Source organism: Psammomys obesus, unplaced genomic scaffold (assembly GCF_907164565.1).
Source record: "Psammomys obesus unplaced genomic scaffold, mPsaObe1.curated_primary_1811, whole genome shotgun sequence".
NCBI lineage: Eukaryota > Metazoa > Chordata > Mammalia > Rodentia > Muridae > Psammomys > Psammomys obesus.
In genome coordinates, this window is record NW_026587215.1 from 3,608,372 (window position 1) to 3,628,801 (window position 20,430).

The following is a 20,430-nucleotide window of genomic DNA, read 5'->3' on the forward strand; positions in this document are numbered from 1 at the left end:
GGGTGAATCTTGCCACATTTAGGATGTAGTTCAGAGTTCAGTGTAGAATGTGTACTTGTATGAGCAAGACCCCAGGAATGATCACCAGCACTCCCTAAAAAACTTTAGAGTTTAATTGTTTAAAGTGAGTGTTTGGTTTTAGGAATAAATGCCATTACCCAAAACAGTAATGATAACATAGTTTTTGGAGTTTACTCCTGGCATCACTCCATGATAATTTTTTGTATGTAATATTAGAAGAATTCTTGTTACTTAAGATAGGGTCTCAATATCCCAGGCTGGCCTCGAACTTCCTGTGTGATACTCATCTTCCTGCCACCATTTCCTGAATGTTGGGATTACAGCCATATACTGTATAACACTTGGTTTATGGGGTGTAGGTGAAACCAAACCCAGGTCTTAATGCATGCCAGGCAAGAACTGAGATATTAACTGAGATCTGTGTTTCCAACATTAAGAGTTCTTGATTTTTAAAGTTTTATATTGAGAATTAGTGTTTTAGAGAGATTTTCACTCAACAGTTAAGAACTTGTACTGATCTTTCAGAGGACCTAAATTTGGTTTCCGGCACCTATGATGGCTGGTTTCCAAGCCCCTGAATATAGCTTCAGGGGATCTGATGCTTTTGGCCTGCTGGAGGACCTAAATATATATGGCATACTGATGTGCCACCAAGTCTGGCATTGTTTCTGTTTTGTTCCAGGTTGGTCTCAAACTAAAGAGCTATCAAAATCAGTTCTCTTGTCACAGCCTCCTGAAATTAATATTGTAAGCTTGAGCTTGCCTGGTAGAGTGCTTTTTGCTTGTTTGTTTGTTATGTTTGTTGTTTTTATAACTATTTGTATGAGTGTTTGTGTATCATGTACATGTTTGTTTAGTGCCACCAAATGCCAGAAGATGATTCCCTGGAACTGGAATTAATAGAAGGTTGTGAGTTACTATGCAGGTTCCTGGAATATGGGCCATTTGCAAGAATAAGTGCTCTTAACTACCTGAATCATCTCTTCGACCCTTATTTTCATTTATAATGTTTTTATATGTATTTTATTACATTCCTAATTTTCTGAAGGAATTTAAGTATTAATAGGTATTTAATATATGCAGTGCTATTTTTTAGCAAAGGAAGAATGATGCCTTGAAGGCTTTTGTGTGTAAGAGATGTCTTTTGCTTGTCATTTCCTGAATGTTGTATGACACAACTTTTCCTGGGGAGACACAACACACACAGCTACTTATTCCAGATAGGGAATCGCAGACTAAAGTGTAAATACCACCAAAATCTGATTTGGTAAACCAATGACCTTTATAGGGGTTTCTTATAAGTGTGAAGGGTCACTGACAGGAGAAGAAATGACTTAAAAGACATCTATATCACCAAAGCCCACCCCAGCATGGGTGAACAGCTCACAAAGCTGGGAACCTGGAGCATACTGCACCTCCTGAAGGCAGCCTAACAGCTGGGAAAAGTCCAGGTGCCTGAAAATTCTTCCTGGCAGCTGTTTTCTTTTGCTTTTGGGCAGCTGGTCTGGCCACAGAGTCTTTGCAGCTTTTCTCCTCTGAGAGTCTTTTCTGCATATCTCCTTCCCTCTGAGGGGGACTCTCAACCTTGTGCTTACACTGGCAGGGAGGAAACCTAGTGAATCTAGTCAGTTTCAGGAACTTCCTGAAGCTATTGTAATTACTGGCTTCCTATGTAAGGAGCTCCCTGCAGGGTGGAGTGTTTCAGTCTGGGAGTACAACACTGGTCCTTTCTCTGTCTTGTCAGGTTAGGTCAGTGTATTATAGTGGGTAATTGGAGATCTGAAACCATCAGTTATAGAAGGAAGTGAGATCAAAAAACAGTGTAGCAGACACAAATATAGTTCCATCTTACTCTATTTGATGGGGAAGAAAGAAAAGGCTTCAAGAGACAGTCTAATGATGTAAAGGTGGAATTCTGAGGGAAAACACCAGATTGTATTGAGAGATAATGTGAATAAAGACATAATTATAGATACCAAGGCAGCTTAGAAATTTCTGCATTTTATTTCCTTTTATAAACTTCTATAAACACTTGTTACTTCTTGGTCTTTTATGGTGTCATTCAGAGTTCTGTGGTAAAATGGCTTTCATCCTATGAATTTTTTAATTAAGGAAGCAATTATAAATGAAATATATATATACACACACGCAACTACAAATCAGCATAGGCATAAATGTTACAATTATTTTAGAATAAATATTAGTACTTTAAAATATAAATAAGTCAAGGGCTGGAGAAGTGAGTGCTTCATTACTTAGGAGCACTGGCTCTCCCCTTGTAGAAGACCCAGGAACAAATAACAGCACCTATATAGTGGGGATCTGATGCCCTCTCCTGGCCTTGGGAGGCTCTGCATGTAAGTGGTACACAGACATACATGCTGGCAGAATACTCACACACATAAAATAAATACAAGTGTGGTGGTACAACAGTCTGGTCTACATAGGGAAATTATGTCTCAAGAGAAAGAGTTTAAGTGGTAGCTGGGTGCTGGTGCACGCTTTTAATCCCAATACTTAGGAGCCAGAGGCAGGCGGACCTCTTGAGTTTGAGGACAGCTTGGTCTACAAAGTGAGTTCTAGGAGAGCCAGAGATAAGCCCTGTCTCAAAAAAAGGGGAGGGCCCCTGGAGAGATGGCTCAGAGATTAAGAGCATTGGTGGTTCTTTCAACGGTTCTGAGATCAATTCCCAGCAACCCCATGGTGGCTCACAACCATCTATAGTGAAATATAGATCTGGTGCCCACTCCTGGTGTGCAGACAGAATACTGTACAAATAATAAAAAATTATGTGTGTAAGTAATACTACTTTAAGAAGAAAAAGAAAAATTTTGCATCTTTGTGATCTTAATACTTATTTCCTTTGCAAGTTAATATCAGGTAGTCATATAATAGTGGGAATGTGGCTGGCATGGAATTGGTAATTCTGTTTCTTCCGAAGCGCTGGAGTTATAGGCTTCACAGAACCAAGCCTGGTCTCAAAATATAGTTGGGAGGGGGTTCTTTGAGAAAGATTATTTGGAAAAATGCTGCCACACAAGCACAGGGGCTTATTAGTCCCCAGTACCTGTCTTAAAAAATGGCTCTGTTTTAAAAAATGGCCTCATCAGTGGAGAGGTGAAGCCCTAATCAGCAAGATCCAAGCTTAGTTAAAGGCTTGCCTATGAGATGTCTTGGTAGGTAAAGACACTTGACAAGCCTGGAGCCCCTGACTGCATCAAGTAGTCTTCTAACTTCTGCATGTGAATGCACTGTGGTAAGTGCATGGATGTGCACACATAAATTGCTTAAGTTCTTCATTGTGTAATAGAATGGCTCTAGAGAAACTGAGAAGAGCAAAAAGTAGCCCTGGTTCTTACAGCTGAGTGTGACATTGAAAATTCTGACTCCAGCCTCTACCTGTTGCTCAGGTTTTGTTTGTTTGTTTTTTTTTTTTTTATTTTATCTGTGAAATTTACTTTTAAAAGCATACTTACTTTAATTCATGTGTCTTAGTTTTTAGATTTGGGTTTTATTTATTGTGTGTGTGTATTGTTAAGGGCACATCTGCCATGGCACAGGCAGAGAGCTTAGAGGAGATTCCTGTGGAGTCAGTTCTCCCCTTTTACCTTTGGGAATGCAGGGGATCAAAGTCAGGTTGGTAGGATTTTGCAGTGAGCACCTTTACCTGCCGAGCTGTTTTGCTGGGCCCTTCAGTATAGGTTCTAATTTAATCAAAAGATTTTATTTAAGATGGTTTTCTAAATATAGAACATGAAATATGGGTATGGTAATGTCTTTAGTAATCTGGAGAGTGAAATTTTGTTTTCTGATTTCTACATAGATGGGAATGATGAGCAATCCTAGTCCTTATGGTTCACCATACACGCAGAATTCTGGACAGCAGATTGGAGCGAGTGGCCTTGGTCTCCAAATTCAGACAAAGACTGTACTACCAAATAGCTTATCTCCATTTGCAATGGACAAAAAGGCAGTTTCTGGTGGGGGAATACCCAACATGGTGAGTATTTTTTTTTTTTTTCTTTCATTTTGGTTTTTGGAGACAGGGTTTATTTATATAGCCCTGGGTGTCCTGGAACTAGCTCAAAAAACCAGGCTGGCCTTGAATTCACAGAGATCTGTCTACTCCTGCTCTGGGATTAAGTTGCATGTTCCACCTCTGCCTAACTCTTTATTTTTAACATTTATGTATGTATAGGATAGGTGTGTGTGCACATGCCATGGTGAACATGTGAGTGTGAGAAGTCAGTTTGCAGAAGCTGGTTTTCTTCTAGTGTGAGTCTTGAGTTGTACTTAGGTCATTATCATTACTTGTTGAGCCATTTTGTGAGCATTAGGCTGATTGTTGTGTGATGGGTGAATCATGTGAGGGGGTTCCTTGTGCCTTGGATTGGAATTTCACTTTGTAAAATTTCAATATGGGATCTTATTTCGTGTGCCTAATGATCAGTAGGAAGAATAATCCAAAATAAGAGTAAATGTGTGCTCCAGTGAAGTCTCCGGAGCCTGATGACTGAAGGAAGGGAAAACCTTTCTGCTCTTGAAAAGACTTGACCCAAAGACTTCTACTCGCAAGGATTATATAAATTTTATTTGCATTAGTATAACAAAGTAATTTTTCTCAAAAAATTTTTTTCTCTGTTGGGATGGAACCCAGTGCACATTTCACTGCTGTTAAACTTCAGTAAGCACTACCTGTAATGGACAGTTCATCTGTTTAAAGGTTTCCAATAAGGCAGCTCTCTGTAAGTTCAGGTCAGCCATGTCTGCATAGCAAGTTCTAGGCCAGCCAGAGCTAAGGTGAGAACTTGTCAATAAGAAAGGTATGGTGGCTCTAGACACAGACACAGGTGGATATGATTTGGTTCAAACAGTTTCTAGTTACGAATTTAAGATTACTAAATAGTTTGTTTTTGCCTTTTGAAATTTGGCCTAGAGTAATTTTATCTTTCTTTTACATGTTTTTGTATTTTGTGTTGTGTTTATTGTCTGTATTTCTGAAATCCTGTTAAGTTTTAAATATTACAAAGATAATGAAACATTTCCTCGATATCCTAAGGAATAACTTTTGCTGGGAAAAGTTATTTATTTATCTGGAGGTATAAAAACCATTTTTTAGCCAGGCATGTTGTCACACACCTGTAATCCCAGGACTCCTAGACAGAGGCAGGCAGATCTCTTGAGTTTGAGGCCAGCCTGGTTTATAAAGTGAGTCCAGGATAGTCAAGGCGATACAGAGAAAACTTGTCTTGGAAAAACAAAAGCAAAAAGACCCGATTTTTTTTCCTCTTGTTTTTTGAAGATTTATTTATCATTTATATAGAATTCTGCCTGCATGTGTATCTGCATACCAGAAGAGGGCACCAGATCTCACTGTAGATGGTTATGAGCTCCTATGTGGTTGCTGGGAATTGAACTCAGGACATCTGGAAGAATAGCCAGTATTGTTAGCCTCTGAGCCATTTCTGCAGCCCTCAAACTTATTTTTTTTTGCTGGACATGCTGGCACATGCCTTTAATTTGAACACTTGGTTTTCTGTTTTAAGATTTCTACTTAATTGTGTTTCTGTGTGTGTTGTATGCATGCTGGTGTCCAAGTTGACTAGAAGAGTTTGTTAGATCCATTAGCGTTACAGGAGTTTGTGAGCTCTGGATATGTAATCTATGAACAGAATTCAAATCTCTGGCAGAGGAAGCAAGTGCTTTTAACCACTGAGGCACCTCTCCAGCCCCTGTATGTTTTTTGAGTCAGCTTCTGACAACAGGCTCCTTCAAACTTGCTATATAGAAGACTGGCCTTGAATTCTGGATCTTACCGTCTCAGCCTCCAATATTGAGAATGTGAAGTTTACCAGCTCATTTTAGTTTAGGTCTCTGTGTCTAATACTTTGACTATTTCTGAGACATGTTGTAATTTGTTTTCTTACTGCGTTAAGCTTTCTGATAATAGAAGCTATCATGTATCTACGGAATTCTTTCCATCCAAATAAAAAAAATGAAGTTTGGCATATAGTAGATCACCAATAATGGTTTAATTTGAAAATACCTAGTCCCTATTAAAAGATTGCACACACCATGACACTGTTAAATGTGTCTTTGTTATATCTTTCAGGGCCAACAGCCTAGCCCATCGGTCCAGCAGTCAGGCCTTGTGACTCCAGTTGCGGCAGGGATGGGTTCTGGAGCACATACAGCTGATCCAGAGAAGCGCAAGCTCATCCAGCAGCAGCTTGTTCTCCTTTTACATGCTCACAAGTGCCAGCGTCGCGAGCAAGCTAATGGCGAAGTGAGGCAGTGCAATCTTCCCCACTGTCGCACCATGAAAAATGTTCTAAACCACATGACACATTGCCAGTCAGGCAAGTCCTGTCAAGGTGAGTAGGTTTTAGGGTGATGTCTTTATTTAGTATCTGGTTATGTTGGTGACATTATGGACTTAGACATATTCTGATATCAAAATACATAAATTTGCTTTCCCCTCTTTATAAACAAAGCAGCTTGATACTCTGCTGCATTTGAGACCCATAAAATACATCATGGTGATGTACATTTGCTTGTTTGTGTTCCTGGACAGTGAACCCTGATCCTTGTACATGGTAGATGAACACTCTTACTGAGCACTTCCTATCTCCAAATTTGCCAGAGGTCACTGCTAGCTTGTTCTGGGGATTTATCGTCACCAGCTACCAAGTATTGGGATTAACTCGATTGACATTTTGTGGGTACTAGGGCACAGCAAGCCCTTGACTGACTGAACTATGTTCCCAACTTAAACATTACCCATTTGCTTGTTGTAATACCTTTAAAAAAAAAAGAGCTATCTGGACGAAATACAATTTATCCACATTGGCAAAATAATCTTGATGGTATTTTCTTTGGGAAATTGTAAAGACAGCTGCTATATAACCACAACTGAGTAGAATATGTTAGAAGAGGAAGTTGTAAAGTCTTATTTTTTGTGATATTTGTTTATTGATTTGCTCCAGCATAGCACTGCTCAGGTAGTACTGTTAAAGGCTTAGTCATATCCATGTGGGCAAATAAATACTCAACACAATACACTTTTTACCCAATTGAATACTTTTATGTGTGGCGTCACTGTTCTGCCCTGTGTTCTCCACAATTGCTTGGAGTATCTTTACTTAAAAGAGGTACCACATATATTATTAAAGCTGTTAAGTTGGCTGTTATTCTTGTTTTTAAAAAAATTATTTTTTTGTTTTATTTCAGTGGCACATTGTGCATCTTCTCGACAAATCATTTCACACTGGAAGAATTGTACAAGGCATGATTGTCCTGTCTGTCTTCCTCTCAAAAATGCTGGGGATAAGCGAAATCAACAGTGTAAGTGATTAAATCTTGGTGATTTATATCCAGGTATCTTGAGAAGCACACGCATACCTCTTGACAGGCTATATAGAGTTCTGCTTGCTAGGGTGAGATTTCTGTTGATTGTGTGCTTTTGCTATCTTTTTGCCTCGGCCTCTTGAATACATTGATTATAATGTACACCTTATTATTATTTTTTTTCCCCAAAATTGAAGCATCATTGTTTTGTCATTGAATGGTTTGCTTTTACACACTTGCAATCAAGTAGATCAAATGAAAAAAATGTTGAATTCGGGCATTGTTTGTTATTTTGGCCTCTTGTTTTCAAGATAGGGATATTCTAAGTTGGGTGCAGTGATACATTCCTGTAATCCCAGCACCTGGGAGGCAGAGCCAGGCAGATCTCTGTGAGCTTGAGGCCAGCCTAGTCTACAAAGTAAGACCAGGACAGCCAAGGTACATAGAGAAACCCTGCCACAAAAAATAGATAGATAGATAGATAGATAGATAGATAGATAGATAGATAGATAGATAGATAGATAGATAAAATGGGGATATTCTGTGTAACATTCTTGTCTGTTCTGGACCTTGCTTTGTAGACCAGGCTGGCCTCAAACTCAGGGACATTGCCTACCTCAGTGTTCAAGTAAGGTGTGATGGGTGTGTGCATGCATGTGTGGTTTTATAAAATAAAATTATCAGATGAAGATAAGATTGTTCTTATAGGAAAGTAATAGGGAAAAATAGTACATTTTGAAAGTGCAGCTTCAATGTCTTTCTTCCACGAAATATGAAGTATGTAGTGTTGAGATACATTTGGAAGCAGGCTTGGTGTTGCACACCCTCAGTCCAGCACTTTGGAGGCAGAGGCAGGCGGCTCTTTGAGTTTGAGGCCAGTGTGATCTACAAAGCAAGCTCCAGGACAGCCAGGGCTCCGCAAGGAAGCCATGTCTTGAAAGAGACAGAGGGAGAAAGAGATTTGGAAGTACATATGAAGCATGTGACTAGAAAATTATTTTAAAAACTAATTGGAGACATGAGCTATACTACTCAGACACTTCAGTAAATAAAACTTTATAAAATCATTAAGCATTTTTACTTTTTTTAAAACCAACTGTAGTATTTTATTTAATACTGTATCTTTTGTCTTCTCTAGCAATTTTGACTGGAGCGCCAGTTGGGCTTGGAAATCCTAGCTCTCTAGGAGTGGGTCAGCAGTCTACCCCTAGCCTAAGCACTGTTAGTCAGATTGACCCCAGCTCTATAGAGCGAGCCTATGCTGCTCTTGGACTACCATACCAAGTAAACCAGATTACACCACAAGCCCAGGTGCAAGCAAAGAATCAACAAAGTCAGCAGTCTGGACAGTCTCCCCAAGGCATGCGGCCCATGAACAACATGAGTAAGTGCATCTTTTAGTCTAGAGGTGATCCTGGTTAAATGTGTGAATAGCATGTCTAAATCAAGACTAACCTGCTTGTAGGTAGACATGCTTCCTTTCCCGCCTTCCTTCCCTCTCTCTGTATCCCTGCTTTCCTACCTCTCCTGTCTCCCTCTGTTTTGTTTTTTACTAAATGATTTTTTGAAATTGATATATTTTTAAATGTACTGAGATTACAAGTACACATCATAGGTGCTGCGGGTCTGAACACAGAGGGATCTCATGTTAGCATGGCAGGCACTTTACTTACAGAGCTCACCAGTCATATTTTTTGTTTTTAATATTTATCTGGATTTGTATGTTTCTGCTTCACTGTATATGTACCACATGGAAAGCCTGAGAAGATTAGAAGAAATTATTGGATTCTTGGGATTGGAATTTTATATAGCTGTGAACTGTCATGTAGGGGTTGGGAACTGAACCCAGATCCTCTTCAAGAACAGCAAGTGCTGTTTATCTCTGTGCCATCTTCCAGCTCTTTTTCTTCTTCTTTCTCTTCCTTTTCTTCTTCTTATTTATTCCTCTTCTTCCTCTTTTTGAGACCGGATCTCACTGTTTAGCTCTGATTGTTTTGGAACCCTCTGAGGTAGAACAGGTTTACTTCTGATTTTCAGAGATCTGCTTGCCTTTTCTTTCATATCCTCCCTCCCTCCCTCCCTCTCTCCCTCCCTCTCAGATTTCTTTCTCTCTTTCTCTTTTTTCTTTTACTGCTCTGTCTCCTACATACCAGAAGAGGGCATCAGATCCCAGTATAGATGGTTGTGAACTACCATGTGGTTGCTTGGATTGAACTCGGGACCTCTGGAAGAGCAAATAGTGCTCTTAACCGCTGATCCATCTCTCCAGCCCCCCCCCCCTTTTTTTTTTTTTTTTTTAAAGATAGGCTTTCTCTGTGTAACAGAGCTCTGGCTATCCTGGATTCACTTTATAGACCAGGCTGGCCTTGACAAACTGACAGAGATCCACCTGCCTTAGCTGAGATTAAAGGCATGTGCCAGCATGTCTGGCCTGTACCTCTGCTTTCTGAGTGCTGTGATTAAAAATGTGATACAACATCTAGCTGTTCTCAAGAGCACCCTTTTTGAGACAAGGTCTGTGTCTTCCTTTTTAACTCACTGCCTTATTTTTTGAGCCTGTGTCTTTATTATGCTGGAGCTCACTCATTGCCTGACCAGTAAAGCTGACCAGTAAGGTCTGGAGACCACCCCTTTTGGCACTTGGTGATATTGGAGCACTGCCACCCATGTTTATGTATGTGCATGAGATTTGGATTCTAGTGCTGTGCCTGTGTAGCCACACTTTACCAATAAGTGTTCTTTCCAGCTTCTGTGCTTCTTTTCTTACTTGTTTGTAAGGTAATGTCTTGGGTTAGTCTTTGTGTATTGTTAATTCCATTGCTATAATAATATATGCTAGTTTTTTTCTAATTTGTCGTTTTTCTTCACTTGGTTTATAGTACTTATTGTATGATGCCTATTTTATTTATTTCTTTGCTATGTTTTGCCCAGGTGCTAGTCCTATGGGAGTAAATGGAGGTGTTGGCGTTCAGACTCCGAATCTTCTTTCTGACTCCATGTTGCATTCAGCCATAAATTCTCAAAAGTAAGTTTGTTTCCTGAGTCCCTTCAAATACTTAATTCCTTGAGTGTTTTAGTTTTTTTGATTTGCTGGTAGCTTTTAGGCAAGGGATTAAGCAGGATGTCCATGTGTAGCCTTACTTGACATTTGTGTCACTAAAAGTAGTAGGGAGTTTCTGTATTGCTGCTCCATCCCATTCTTAAATGATGGATAGCATTAGAATATATTGTGCATGTGTATGAAGTTTTCAAAGAATGTTTCTTTTAATGTTATTTAAGTTATTGCTTAAGGGCCTTAGAGGGAAGGTGTGTCCACATGGCAACACAGTCTGTTGACAGACTTGGCTTTGTAAATATAAGAATTCACTTTTATCATTCATAAAGAAATGTAACAGTATTCTTTACTGAAATATGCTCACACAAACAGCACATAGTCTCATACACATGGTAGTAATTACTGTTAGCTCTAATTAAGTTGTCTTTCTCCAGTACTTCTTCACTAAAGCTATTTTATCTCTCATTTTAAAAGCCCAATGATGAGTGAAAATGCCAGCGTGTCCTCCCTGGGTCCGTTGCCAACAGCAGCTCAGCCATCTAGTACTGGAATTCGGAAACAGTGGCATGAAGATATTACTCAGGATCTTCGAAACCACCTTGTTCATAAACTGTAAGTAAGATGACATGTGTTATTTATAAGAGTTTTTGTCAGCTGGGTGGTGGTGGCAGCGCACCTCTTTAATTCCAGCACTTGGAGGCTGGAGTTCGAGGCCAGCCTGATCTACAGAGCAGGTTCCAGGACAGGCAAAAGCCACACAGAGAATCTCTGTGTCAGCAAACCAGAAAATTACCCTGTCAACAGTGCCTCCCAAATGCTGGGAATGTTAACGTCCAAAGCCATATTACTACTTTTGTGTAGCTAGGCTGTTGTTAATTTAATTTTCAGGTCATTCTTTTTGTTTTGGGTTTAGGGGAGGCAAGTCAGAAGAGAGTATCAATACACACAGTTTAACTTTGAATTCCTGATCCTCTTTTTCTTTTCCCAGGTATTTGGTAGTGTTGTATGCATATGCCACCATGCCTGGCTTCTTAAATCTGTTTTATTTTCTTCATTAACATATAATTTATCATGCCTCAAATTATTTTTAAAGTTACTTAAAATTGTTTGTCTGTGGCTCATGAGATGGCTCATTGGGTAAAGGCTCTGTTGTTGAGTCCATCCCTGGACTCACACAGTGGAAAAGAGAAAACTGACTCTTGAAGTTGCACTCTGGCCTTCTCACCAATCCTTTGTCCTGCATACATGAAAAACAAATAAGTTGAATAAAAATTGTTGATATTTTGGGTCTGGCAGTGTTGCTCATTTCATATCGTACTTGCCTAGGTTCATAAAGCTGTGGTTTGATCTCCATTCCCATATGAACTAGGTGTGGAGGAAAGGGGATCAGGATTGAAGGGATGCAAGGCTCCTGCATGTGTGTATAAGTATGTGCAAGTTCTCACACACATCTTAAAACTGGAATAAGTCTTCTAAAAAATACTGTGTCCACGTACTTTACAGGGAATTACTACAGTGGGCACCTGTTTCTCTGTCATTTGAAATAGTGTCTCTTTGTAGTCTTCGTTGTCTTGGAACTGGATATGTATAACAGGCTGGCCTTGAACTTAGAGATCTTTCTTCCTCTACCTGCTGAGTACTGAGAGTAAGGTGGTGGCCACCATACCCAACTTTACAGTGTAAAACATGTATGGTAGCAAAATTACGCTCTCTTGCTCCTCCTTTACAAGTTCTTAAAATTTTTGAGTAGTTACTGGGTTTTGTTTTAATAAGCCAAATAAATTCATGAGGAGTATCTAAAGGCTCATGATACTGGAGGAAAAATCAGGTTTTCTTTGTTATGTGTTACCACATAACTTTTTAGTAGAATCACAAAGACCAGAGAGTAGTTAATTTTACTCATATGTATGTTTTTATGTGAGTTTATGCTGCTTGGGTGTGAGTGCAAGAGGGTGTTTGAGCCACTATAGCTGCCTGATAACTGGAACTGAAAGTCTTAATACTAAGCAGTCTGTCTAGCTGTCTAGAAAGTATTTTTATGATGTTATTCTTCATGATTACAAAAACCCTTTGACTATCACTAATAAAAGTTTTGCTTTGTAATTGTAATATATCAATCTTTACAAAAACATTTCATGGTTTTAGTGGCCTATGCCTTTAATCCAAGCAGGCAGTCTAATCGCTGATTTTGATGCCAGCCTGGTATACATAGAGTTCTAAGACAGCCAAGGATACACAGAAGAATGCTGTCTTCCAGAAAAAGAAGAAAAAGCATCTTCAAAATTGTTACAACACTAGAGAAGAATAAAAATATGCATACATTATTCTGTTGGTAATTGTTGAAAAATACAGTACTTGGGGCTCTGGAGAAATAGCTTATTGAAGAGCACTGGCTGGGGTCCAGGCATGGTGGCACATGCCTTTAATCCCCGCACTTGGGTGGAAGAGGCAGCTGGATCTCCGAGTTTGACGAGAGTGTGGTCTACAAAGTTAGTCTAGGACAGCCAAAGCTATACCCTGTTTCAAAAAACTTAACCCAGCACACCTACATGGCAGGTCAGAATAGTCTGTAATTTCAGTCCTAGTATCCTTGATCCCATTTTGTATTCTTTTGGCCTCTGTGGGCAGTGCACACACATGGTGGACAACCATACGTGCAGGTAAAAATAAAATAAAGATGAGCCATATTGAAATTAACAACTTTTTTAAAAAATGACTTTTTGTGGGGTGTTTTTTTTTTTTTGTTTGTTTGTTTTGTTTTGTTTTGTTTGGAGACAGGGTTTCCCTGTGTATCCCTGGCTGTCATTGAACTTACTCTAGACTATGCTAACCTTGAATTCACAGTGATCTGCCTGCCTTTGCCTCCTAGACTGTTGGGATTACAAGTGTGTGCCACTGTGCTCGCTTTGTGAGTGTATGTAAAGCTGACATGTTATTACAGTGGTGCTGTTTTATGTTCCAGTGTTCAAGCCATATTTCCTACTCCGGATCCTGCTGCTTTAAAAGACCGACGGATGGAAAATCTTGTTGCATATGCTCGGAAAGTAGAAGGGGACATGTATGAATCTGCAAACAATAGAGTGAGCATGGAGGGTTTTTTTTGCTTTTGGTTTTGTTTTGTTTGTTTGTTTGTTTTTTAGTGGGTCTGTTGTATTTTAAATTGTCTTGGTGGCACATAATTTTAATACCAGTACTCTGGAGGCATAGGCATGCAGATCATATGAGTTTGAGAAGCCACTTTTTTAAAATGACAAACAGTGCTGGTGTTTCTAGCAGTATTCTCTAGCTTTACTGATCCTTCTTCCTAATACTGAACAGACAGAATACAAAAAGCAGTTCATTTTATTTGTTTGAGACAAGGCCCCAAGTGAAATTCACTGCTCTCAAACTGTAATAGAAGCTGACCTTGAACTCTTGATCCTCCTGTCTCTCTCCCAGGTGCTAGCATTTCATGTACTGCTAAGCTTGGCTGACAAAGCAATATCTCTAAGTGTATCTCAGTTATCTTAACTTTTTTTTTTTTTTTTTTAACTCTCATTCTTTCCCTCACCTTTTCTCCTTCTTTCCCTCCTCGTCCACCCTGGCTGTTCTGGAACTAGCTATGTCAGTAATTCTTCACTCTCTTCCATAGAATGTTGTGAATCAGTTCCTGGATGTTTTATCTCAAGTAGCATTTTCTTTGCATCAAATTGAACGTTTTAAAATTGGTACTAAAATGTAGGCTATTCTTTCTGGACCCTATAAATTGCCAGTTTTGCATTTTATAAATATATTTCTTGAAGTTTATTTTGTAAATTCATAGTGAAATTACTAGTCACATGTCATTGCTACTATAAGCTCATTTATTATTGACTTTATATACATTAGGGCCTACTTTTGTTTTTGTTCGTTTTTGGTTTTTAGTTTTTTCAAAACAGGGTTTCTTTGTGTTGCCTTGACTGTCCTACAACTTGCTCTGTAGAATAGGCCAACCTCCAACTCAGACATCTGCCTGCCTTTCTTTCTATAGGCAGCTTTAGTTATTGACCATTCTTTGAATGAAACCAATATTTGATCTTAGATATTTTTTTCTGTTTATCAATTTCTGCTTTCTCTTTTTTATTTAAAAAATATTCAAGGCGGAATACTACCACCTCCTAGCTGAGAAGATCTATAAGATCCAGAAAGAACTAGAAGAGAAACGGAGGACTAGACTACAGAAACAAAACATGCTACCAAGTGCTCCTGGCATGGTTCCAGTTTCTATGAATGCTGGGCCTAACATGGGACAGCAACAACCAGGGATGACTACCAGTAAGTGCTTTTTGTTATACTTTCTTTTTTTTTTTTTTTTTTTTTTTTTTTTTTTTTTCCCTTTTTGGTTTTCCGAGACGGGGTTTCTCTGGATAGCCTTGGCTGTTTTAGACTCTCTTTAGACCAGGCTGCCCTTAGACTTAGAGATCATCCTGCCTCTGCCCCCTGACTGCTAGGATAAAGATGTATGTGACCACACCCAGCTTAGTTATTCTTAATATGAAGAATAATATATCCACTTTTAAAAACTAGTGGACAAATGGAACCTTTCAGGGTATAATAATTAGCATAACTTGACACTCTACAATTATTTTTACTGCCCAAGAGAGCCTTTCAAATAGAAAATGGCCGCTTACATGTTTTCACTGGCTTTCTCCAGCATCCATTGTATTGTATTTGACAAGTACCCAGGAGATTTTGGTATATGAACTAAAATCAGGGCTCAATAGATAGTTAAGTACTGTTTTTGTTATTAGTGGCTTGTTTTAAGTTTTTTGAGACAGGGTGCCTTAGTGTGATATGAAAGAGACACCATGACCAAAACACCTGTTAAAAGAAACCATTTCTTTACTACTAGAGCTTTACATTTCGATCCACAGGCGGAGAAAGTAGAGGTGGGAGGCATGGCTTTAGTTTTGAAACCTCAGAGCCCAACTTTAGAGACTCAAGATCACCTACTCGAACAAAGCTATACTTCCTACGTCTTTGCAAATAGCTCCATTCACTGGAGGCCAAAACATTTTAATACGAGTTTAGAAGGGTCTGTTTTCACTCAGACTACTTCATGGGGGTCTTACTGTGTAGACCATTCTGGCTTTGAGCTTATAGAGTTCTGCTTGCCTCTGCCTCTCAAGTGCTGGGACTGAAAAGTTTGCATCACCAAACCTGGCCATATACTTCATTATAAACAGATTCATGTTTAAAATGACATATACTGCATATTCCAAAGCATCATTGCATAACATTTACAGCTTCCATTTCTTATTTAACACTCTTCTTGACCTGTGAAGTAATTCTATATCTGGCTGTTATGGATTGCTTAATTTACTCCTTGATGGATAGACTGTAAATAGTAATGTTCAGAAAAAGAATAAATCATTTTCAAGAGTAAATAGCACAGGCTGCGTCAGTTGTGTGATAAAGGTAACAGTAGGGAATATCAGTATTTGTTGTGCGGAGGAAAAACAACAGGGCATGCAAGCGTACATCTCAGTTGCGGCCTGGAGGGTTGCAGAGGAAGAAGGAAAGCCATGCCTTTTGCATGGGAGGTCAGCAAGCAGAGGCCTGGCTGAAGGGTAGGGAAAGAGCTTCAGCAAATGAATGTGGAAGTCCAAAGTGCCCTGGGAAAGCATGCTAATTTAGGCTTTAAGTATTTGGGGAGGATACAGAAGGAAAACTTCTAAGTTAGAAAAGCTGGCATGTCTGTATAATGGGAGCTCTGCAGGTAGCTGCTCGCTGTTTGTTTTGAGACAGGTTCTCACACTGTCCCACAGTAGACTTGAACTCATAGCAACCCTTTTAGCTTTCTCTGTGCTAGGTTAGAAATTTCAGTCTACCCTTACCCAAAAGAATAGAAATGATTTTTATTACAGAGAGTGGTGGACTTGAATAGCATGCCATAGCAACCCAACAGAGGTTGGAGAACAATGTGCACGAGACACTTCTACCTCTACTCTGTACATCCTGGGCATCAGACTCAGGTTGCTAGGTTCAGAATCAAGTGCCTTTATTCACAGAGCTGCTTACTGGCCCAGCAACACTATTCAGTATACCTTGTTGAAAGTGTTTAAATAGAGGATAACCTAAAAAGATAACAGTTCCATATTTTAATCTCCTTTAAGATGCACAAAATGAATGGTCTAGTATAATATGTATGCTGTTTATTCAGATTATTGTCCAGTTAAAACCTTTGTTCTTTGAGATTAAAGTTAGAGATTCTTTTAGTTATTGATAATACTTGATGGGATTTTGTTCTTTTTAAAAAACTAAATAATACTTAACTATATTTCTATCTTCAACTCCAGATGGTCCTCTACCTGATCCAGCTATGATCCGTGGCAGTGTGCCAAACCAGATGATGCCTCGGATAACTCCTCAACCTGGTAAATTTAGGAAAAAAATACATGGTTAATCTTTAGAGCCCCTCATGTAGAACAAAATGCTCTTGCTGCCTTAATTCCTATTTTAATTCAGCAGCGAGTTCCATAACCTGCTTTGGAAATTTGAAAATCTCTTGTATTAGAAATCCATCAAGGAAGGGAAAATGAGGAAGCAAGTTGGCTGACAGGCCCAGGAGTAGATCACAGTAAATAAGCATCTGTTTAGAACCACCTAGACATGGTAGACATGGAGGTGCTTACCTTTAGTCCCAGCAGGTGGTGGTTCTCTTGTGGGTTCAAAGCCTGCCTTACGTACAAAGTGAAGTCTAGGCTAGGGAGAACTACATTGTGAAACCCTGGGTCAAAAAATAGCAGAAATAAGAATACTATTATCAGTTTACAGTTTGGGAGGCAGGGACAAGAGGCCAGGTATGAGTTCAAGGCTGAGTTCAGGCTAGCCTGGGCAAGAATACAGAAGGAAAAGTTATCTGAGCTAGAAAAGCTGGCAGAGTGAGCTACACTACAAAGTGAGACTCTTTCAAAAATTTTAAATCATAAATAGTTTTGCATGTTGCAATTCCAGGACAGCCAGGGCTTCTTTTATAGTCTGTTTTGAAAAATCCAGATGGATGGATGGATGGATGGATAGTAGATAGAGCGAACAAATAATGCTCTTGCTTAGCTGGTATGACTGAAACAAATTGATACAGAGTTTAAGTGTTCCTTTTTGGTCCCAAAAAAATGAGCAGAATCACATTTAAAACTTACATCTTTGGGGATGGAGAGATGGCTCAGAGGTTAAGAGCACTGCCTGCTCTTCCAGAGGTCCTGAGCTCAATCCCCAGCAACCACATGGTGGCTCACCATCATCTATAAACATACAACATTTAAAAACTTACATCTTAAATTCAGAAAACTATTGAGATAAAATTCTGCATGTATTCACAGGTTTGAATCAGTTTGGACAGATGAATATGCCCCAGCCCCCCATCGGACCCCGCCAACCTTCTCCTCTTCAGCACCATGGACAGTTGTCTCAGTCTGGGACACTCAATCCGGTTAGTGTACCTGTATACCTTAAAAAAAAAAATACTTGAAAAACTAGTCCTAATGTTTATACCTGTTTAAGCAATACACCTTTTATTTTGTGACCAAAGTGTTTGTATCTGAGTGCACATCCAAATTACCTCTGTCCTTCAATGTGTGTTCCAGGGATCAAAGTCAAGCTGGTCAAGCTTGGTTACAAGTGTCTTTTTATCTGAGATATCTTGACAATTTGAGATTGTTTCCTAATAGTACAACTTTGTTGGTCTTTAATACGGCACAGTTACCCCATGTTTAAGATTTGGTTGTTGCCTTAGCACCACAAAACATCCCCAGTCCCAGTTAAGCAGTATATAGTTTAGAAATGAGGATACATTCAGTAATTTTTTTTTTGAGGGGTGGGGGTGGGTAGGTAGGTTTTTTTTTTTTTTTTTTTTTTTTTCAAGACAGGGTTTTTCTGTGTAGCCTTGGCTGTCCTAGACTTTGTAGAGACCATGCTGGCCTGAAGCTCACAGGGGTCTGCCTACTTCTGCCTCTCAGAATACTGGGATTACAGGTGTGTGCCACCATGCTCAGCTCGTTGTGTTTCTGAACTAGGATTTCACTATGTAGCCCTAACTATCCTAGAACTCTTTATGTGGACCAGCCTGACACAGATGCAGAAATCCACCTGTCTACTGACTTCCAGAGTGCTAGGATTAAAAGTGTGTGCTATCATACCCAGCTGAAAACAAAATCTCAAAGAAGTGGAAGTGCAGAAATTATTAATATACAACACAATTCATTTTTGTCTCTATTTTGCCTAAAAATCATATAGAGGGGTTGGGGAAATGGTGTGAAAACATAAGGAACTGAGCTCATAAAAGCCAGGGTATGGTGGCGCACACTTACAACCCCAGTGTTACAGTTTGAGATTTCCCTACAGCTCACTAGCTAACCATCCTAGCCGAAGTTCAGTATGATACTCTGTCTCTAACATAAAGTGGAGGGGCTGAGGCATTCTCTCAGCTAATAAGAGTGTACTTGTTGCTCTTGTATAGCATTCAGGTTCAGTTGTAGTGATTCACAACTATCCATAACTACAGTTCTAGGGCCTCTTTGTCTGACTTCCATGAGCTCACGGCATGAATGTGTATACACACACACACACACACACACACACACAGAGATATGGAAAGAATGCACCTAAAATAGATTAGTTCTAAAATGTAGAGAAAGTAGAAAGTACATTCCTGTGTGTGTTATGATAAAATACTGTGAAAAAAAAAACAGCCTAACGGATTGGTTTATTTGGGCTTGAGATTCTCAGTAATAGACATTTATAATGGCATACAGGGTGTGGCAACAGAAGCAGGAATCTGAGAGATTAATTTCTTTTCAGCCACACAAAAGGAGCAGAGTGGTCCAACTGAAAGGGGATCATAAGGCTATAAACTCACAAGTACTGACATACTGTGTCCAGCAAGGCTGTACTTGGCTGAAGATCTCCTAATCCCTCCCATATAGCTCCACTGGCTGGAGATGAAATGTTTAAGGGCCAATCCTATCTCATTCATATTACCACAGTACCTACCCACTGTCCATGTACATGCACACATACATACACTCCAACTTTCAAAAACAAAGAAAAAGGGAGATTTCGACTGTGGAATTAATCCTGCAGTTACATGGATACAACTTAAATTAAAATTCTGTTAGAACTATGATATATGAGGCTGGACAGATGATTCAGTGGTTAAGAGCACTGGCTGCTCTTCTAGAGGAACCAGGTTCAATTCCCAGCACCCACATAGCAGTTACTCCTATTCCAGGGAATCTGACACTCTCACAGAGACATACCTGCAGTCAAAACACCAATGTGTGATGTATAATGTTGTTTTGTTTTGTTTTTTTTTTAAGTATGTGATCTGACAGCCCAGTTGATACATGTTCGTGCTGCCAGACAACCTGAATTCTTTCTCTAGCCCCTCAGGGAGCAAAGAGAACTAACTCCCTCTGCAAATTCTTCTCTTACTTGAAATGCTCACTGTGGCACAGAAAGACATATATACATAAATGCAATTTTAAAAATTACTTCCCCAGCCAGGTCTGGTGGCTGTAATCTCAGAGGCATGTAAGATCTCTGTGAGTTCCAGGACAGCCTGGTCTACAAAGTGAGTCTAGGACAGCTAAGACTACACACAGAAACCCTGTTACAAATAACAAACAAAAAATAACTTGGCTAGGTAGATAGCTCAGTCAATAACAACACTTGTCCCAAACCTTATGGACCCACATTTACTCTCCTATACCCGTCTGGTAAAGAGAGAGCTGGTTCCTATACATCGTCCTGTGGCTCCCCGTTTTTACTATGGCACATGTACCCAAACACACACACAGTTGATACAGTTTTGAAAGTAGATGTAGTGAAATCATGAATCTACAGGTCAGGAAATTGGTTAAGTTGCAGTAAATGCAAAACCTGTGGCCAGTGAAGTGATGGTTAAATAATACAAAATTTGTCTAAGTTTAGTTGGGGTCAGCAACTTTCCAAAGTGTATACACATGTGTCATAGCTTACTGTATAGTTAA

At 39.4% G+C, this 20,430-nt stretch overlaps 1 protein-coding gene across 1 annotated transcript in view; it reads left to right on the forward strand.

Moving 5' to 3' along the window:
• Ep300 (E1A binding protein p300) overlaps nt 1-20,430 on the forward strand; it is a 67,882-nt gene that overhangs the window by 19,267 nt on the left and 28,185 nt on the right. The window contains exons 3-12 of the mRNA XM_055602956.1: nt 3,845-4,021; nt 6,134-6,395; nt 7,252-7,365; nt 8,507-8,752; nt 10,300-10,393; nt 10,898-11,035; nt 13,386-13,503; nt 14,542-14,716; nt 16,741-16,818; nt 17,764-17,873. Of these exons, the coding sequence (XP_055458931.1) occupies nt 3,845-4,021; nt 6,134-6,395; nt 7,252-7,365; nt 8,507-8,752; nt 10,300-10,393; nt 10,898-11,035; nt 13,386-13,503; nt 14,542-14,716; nt 16,741-16,818; nt 17,764-17,873 (1,512 nt within the window). The remainder of the gene's footprint in view (nt 1-3,844; nt 4,022-6,133; nt 6,396-7,251; nt 7,366-8,506; nt 8,753-10,299; nt 10,394-10,897; nt 11,036-13,385; nt 13,504-14,541; nt 14,717-16,740; nt 16,819-17,763; nt 17,874-20,430) is intronic.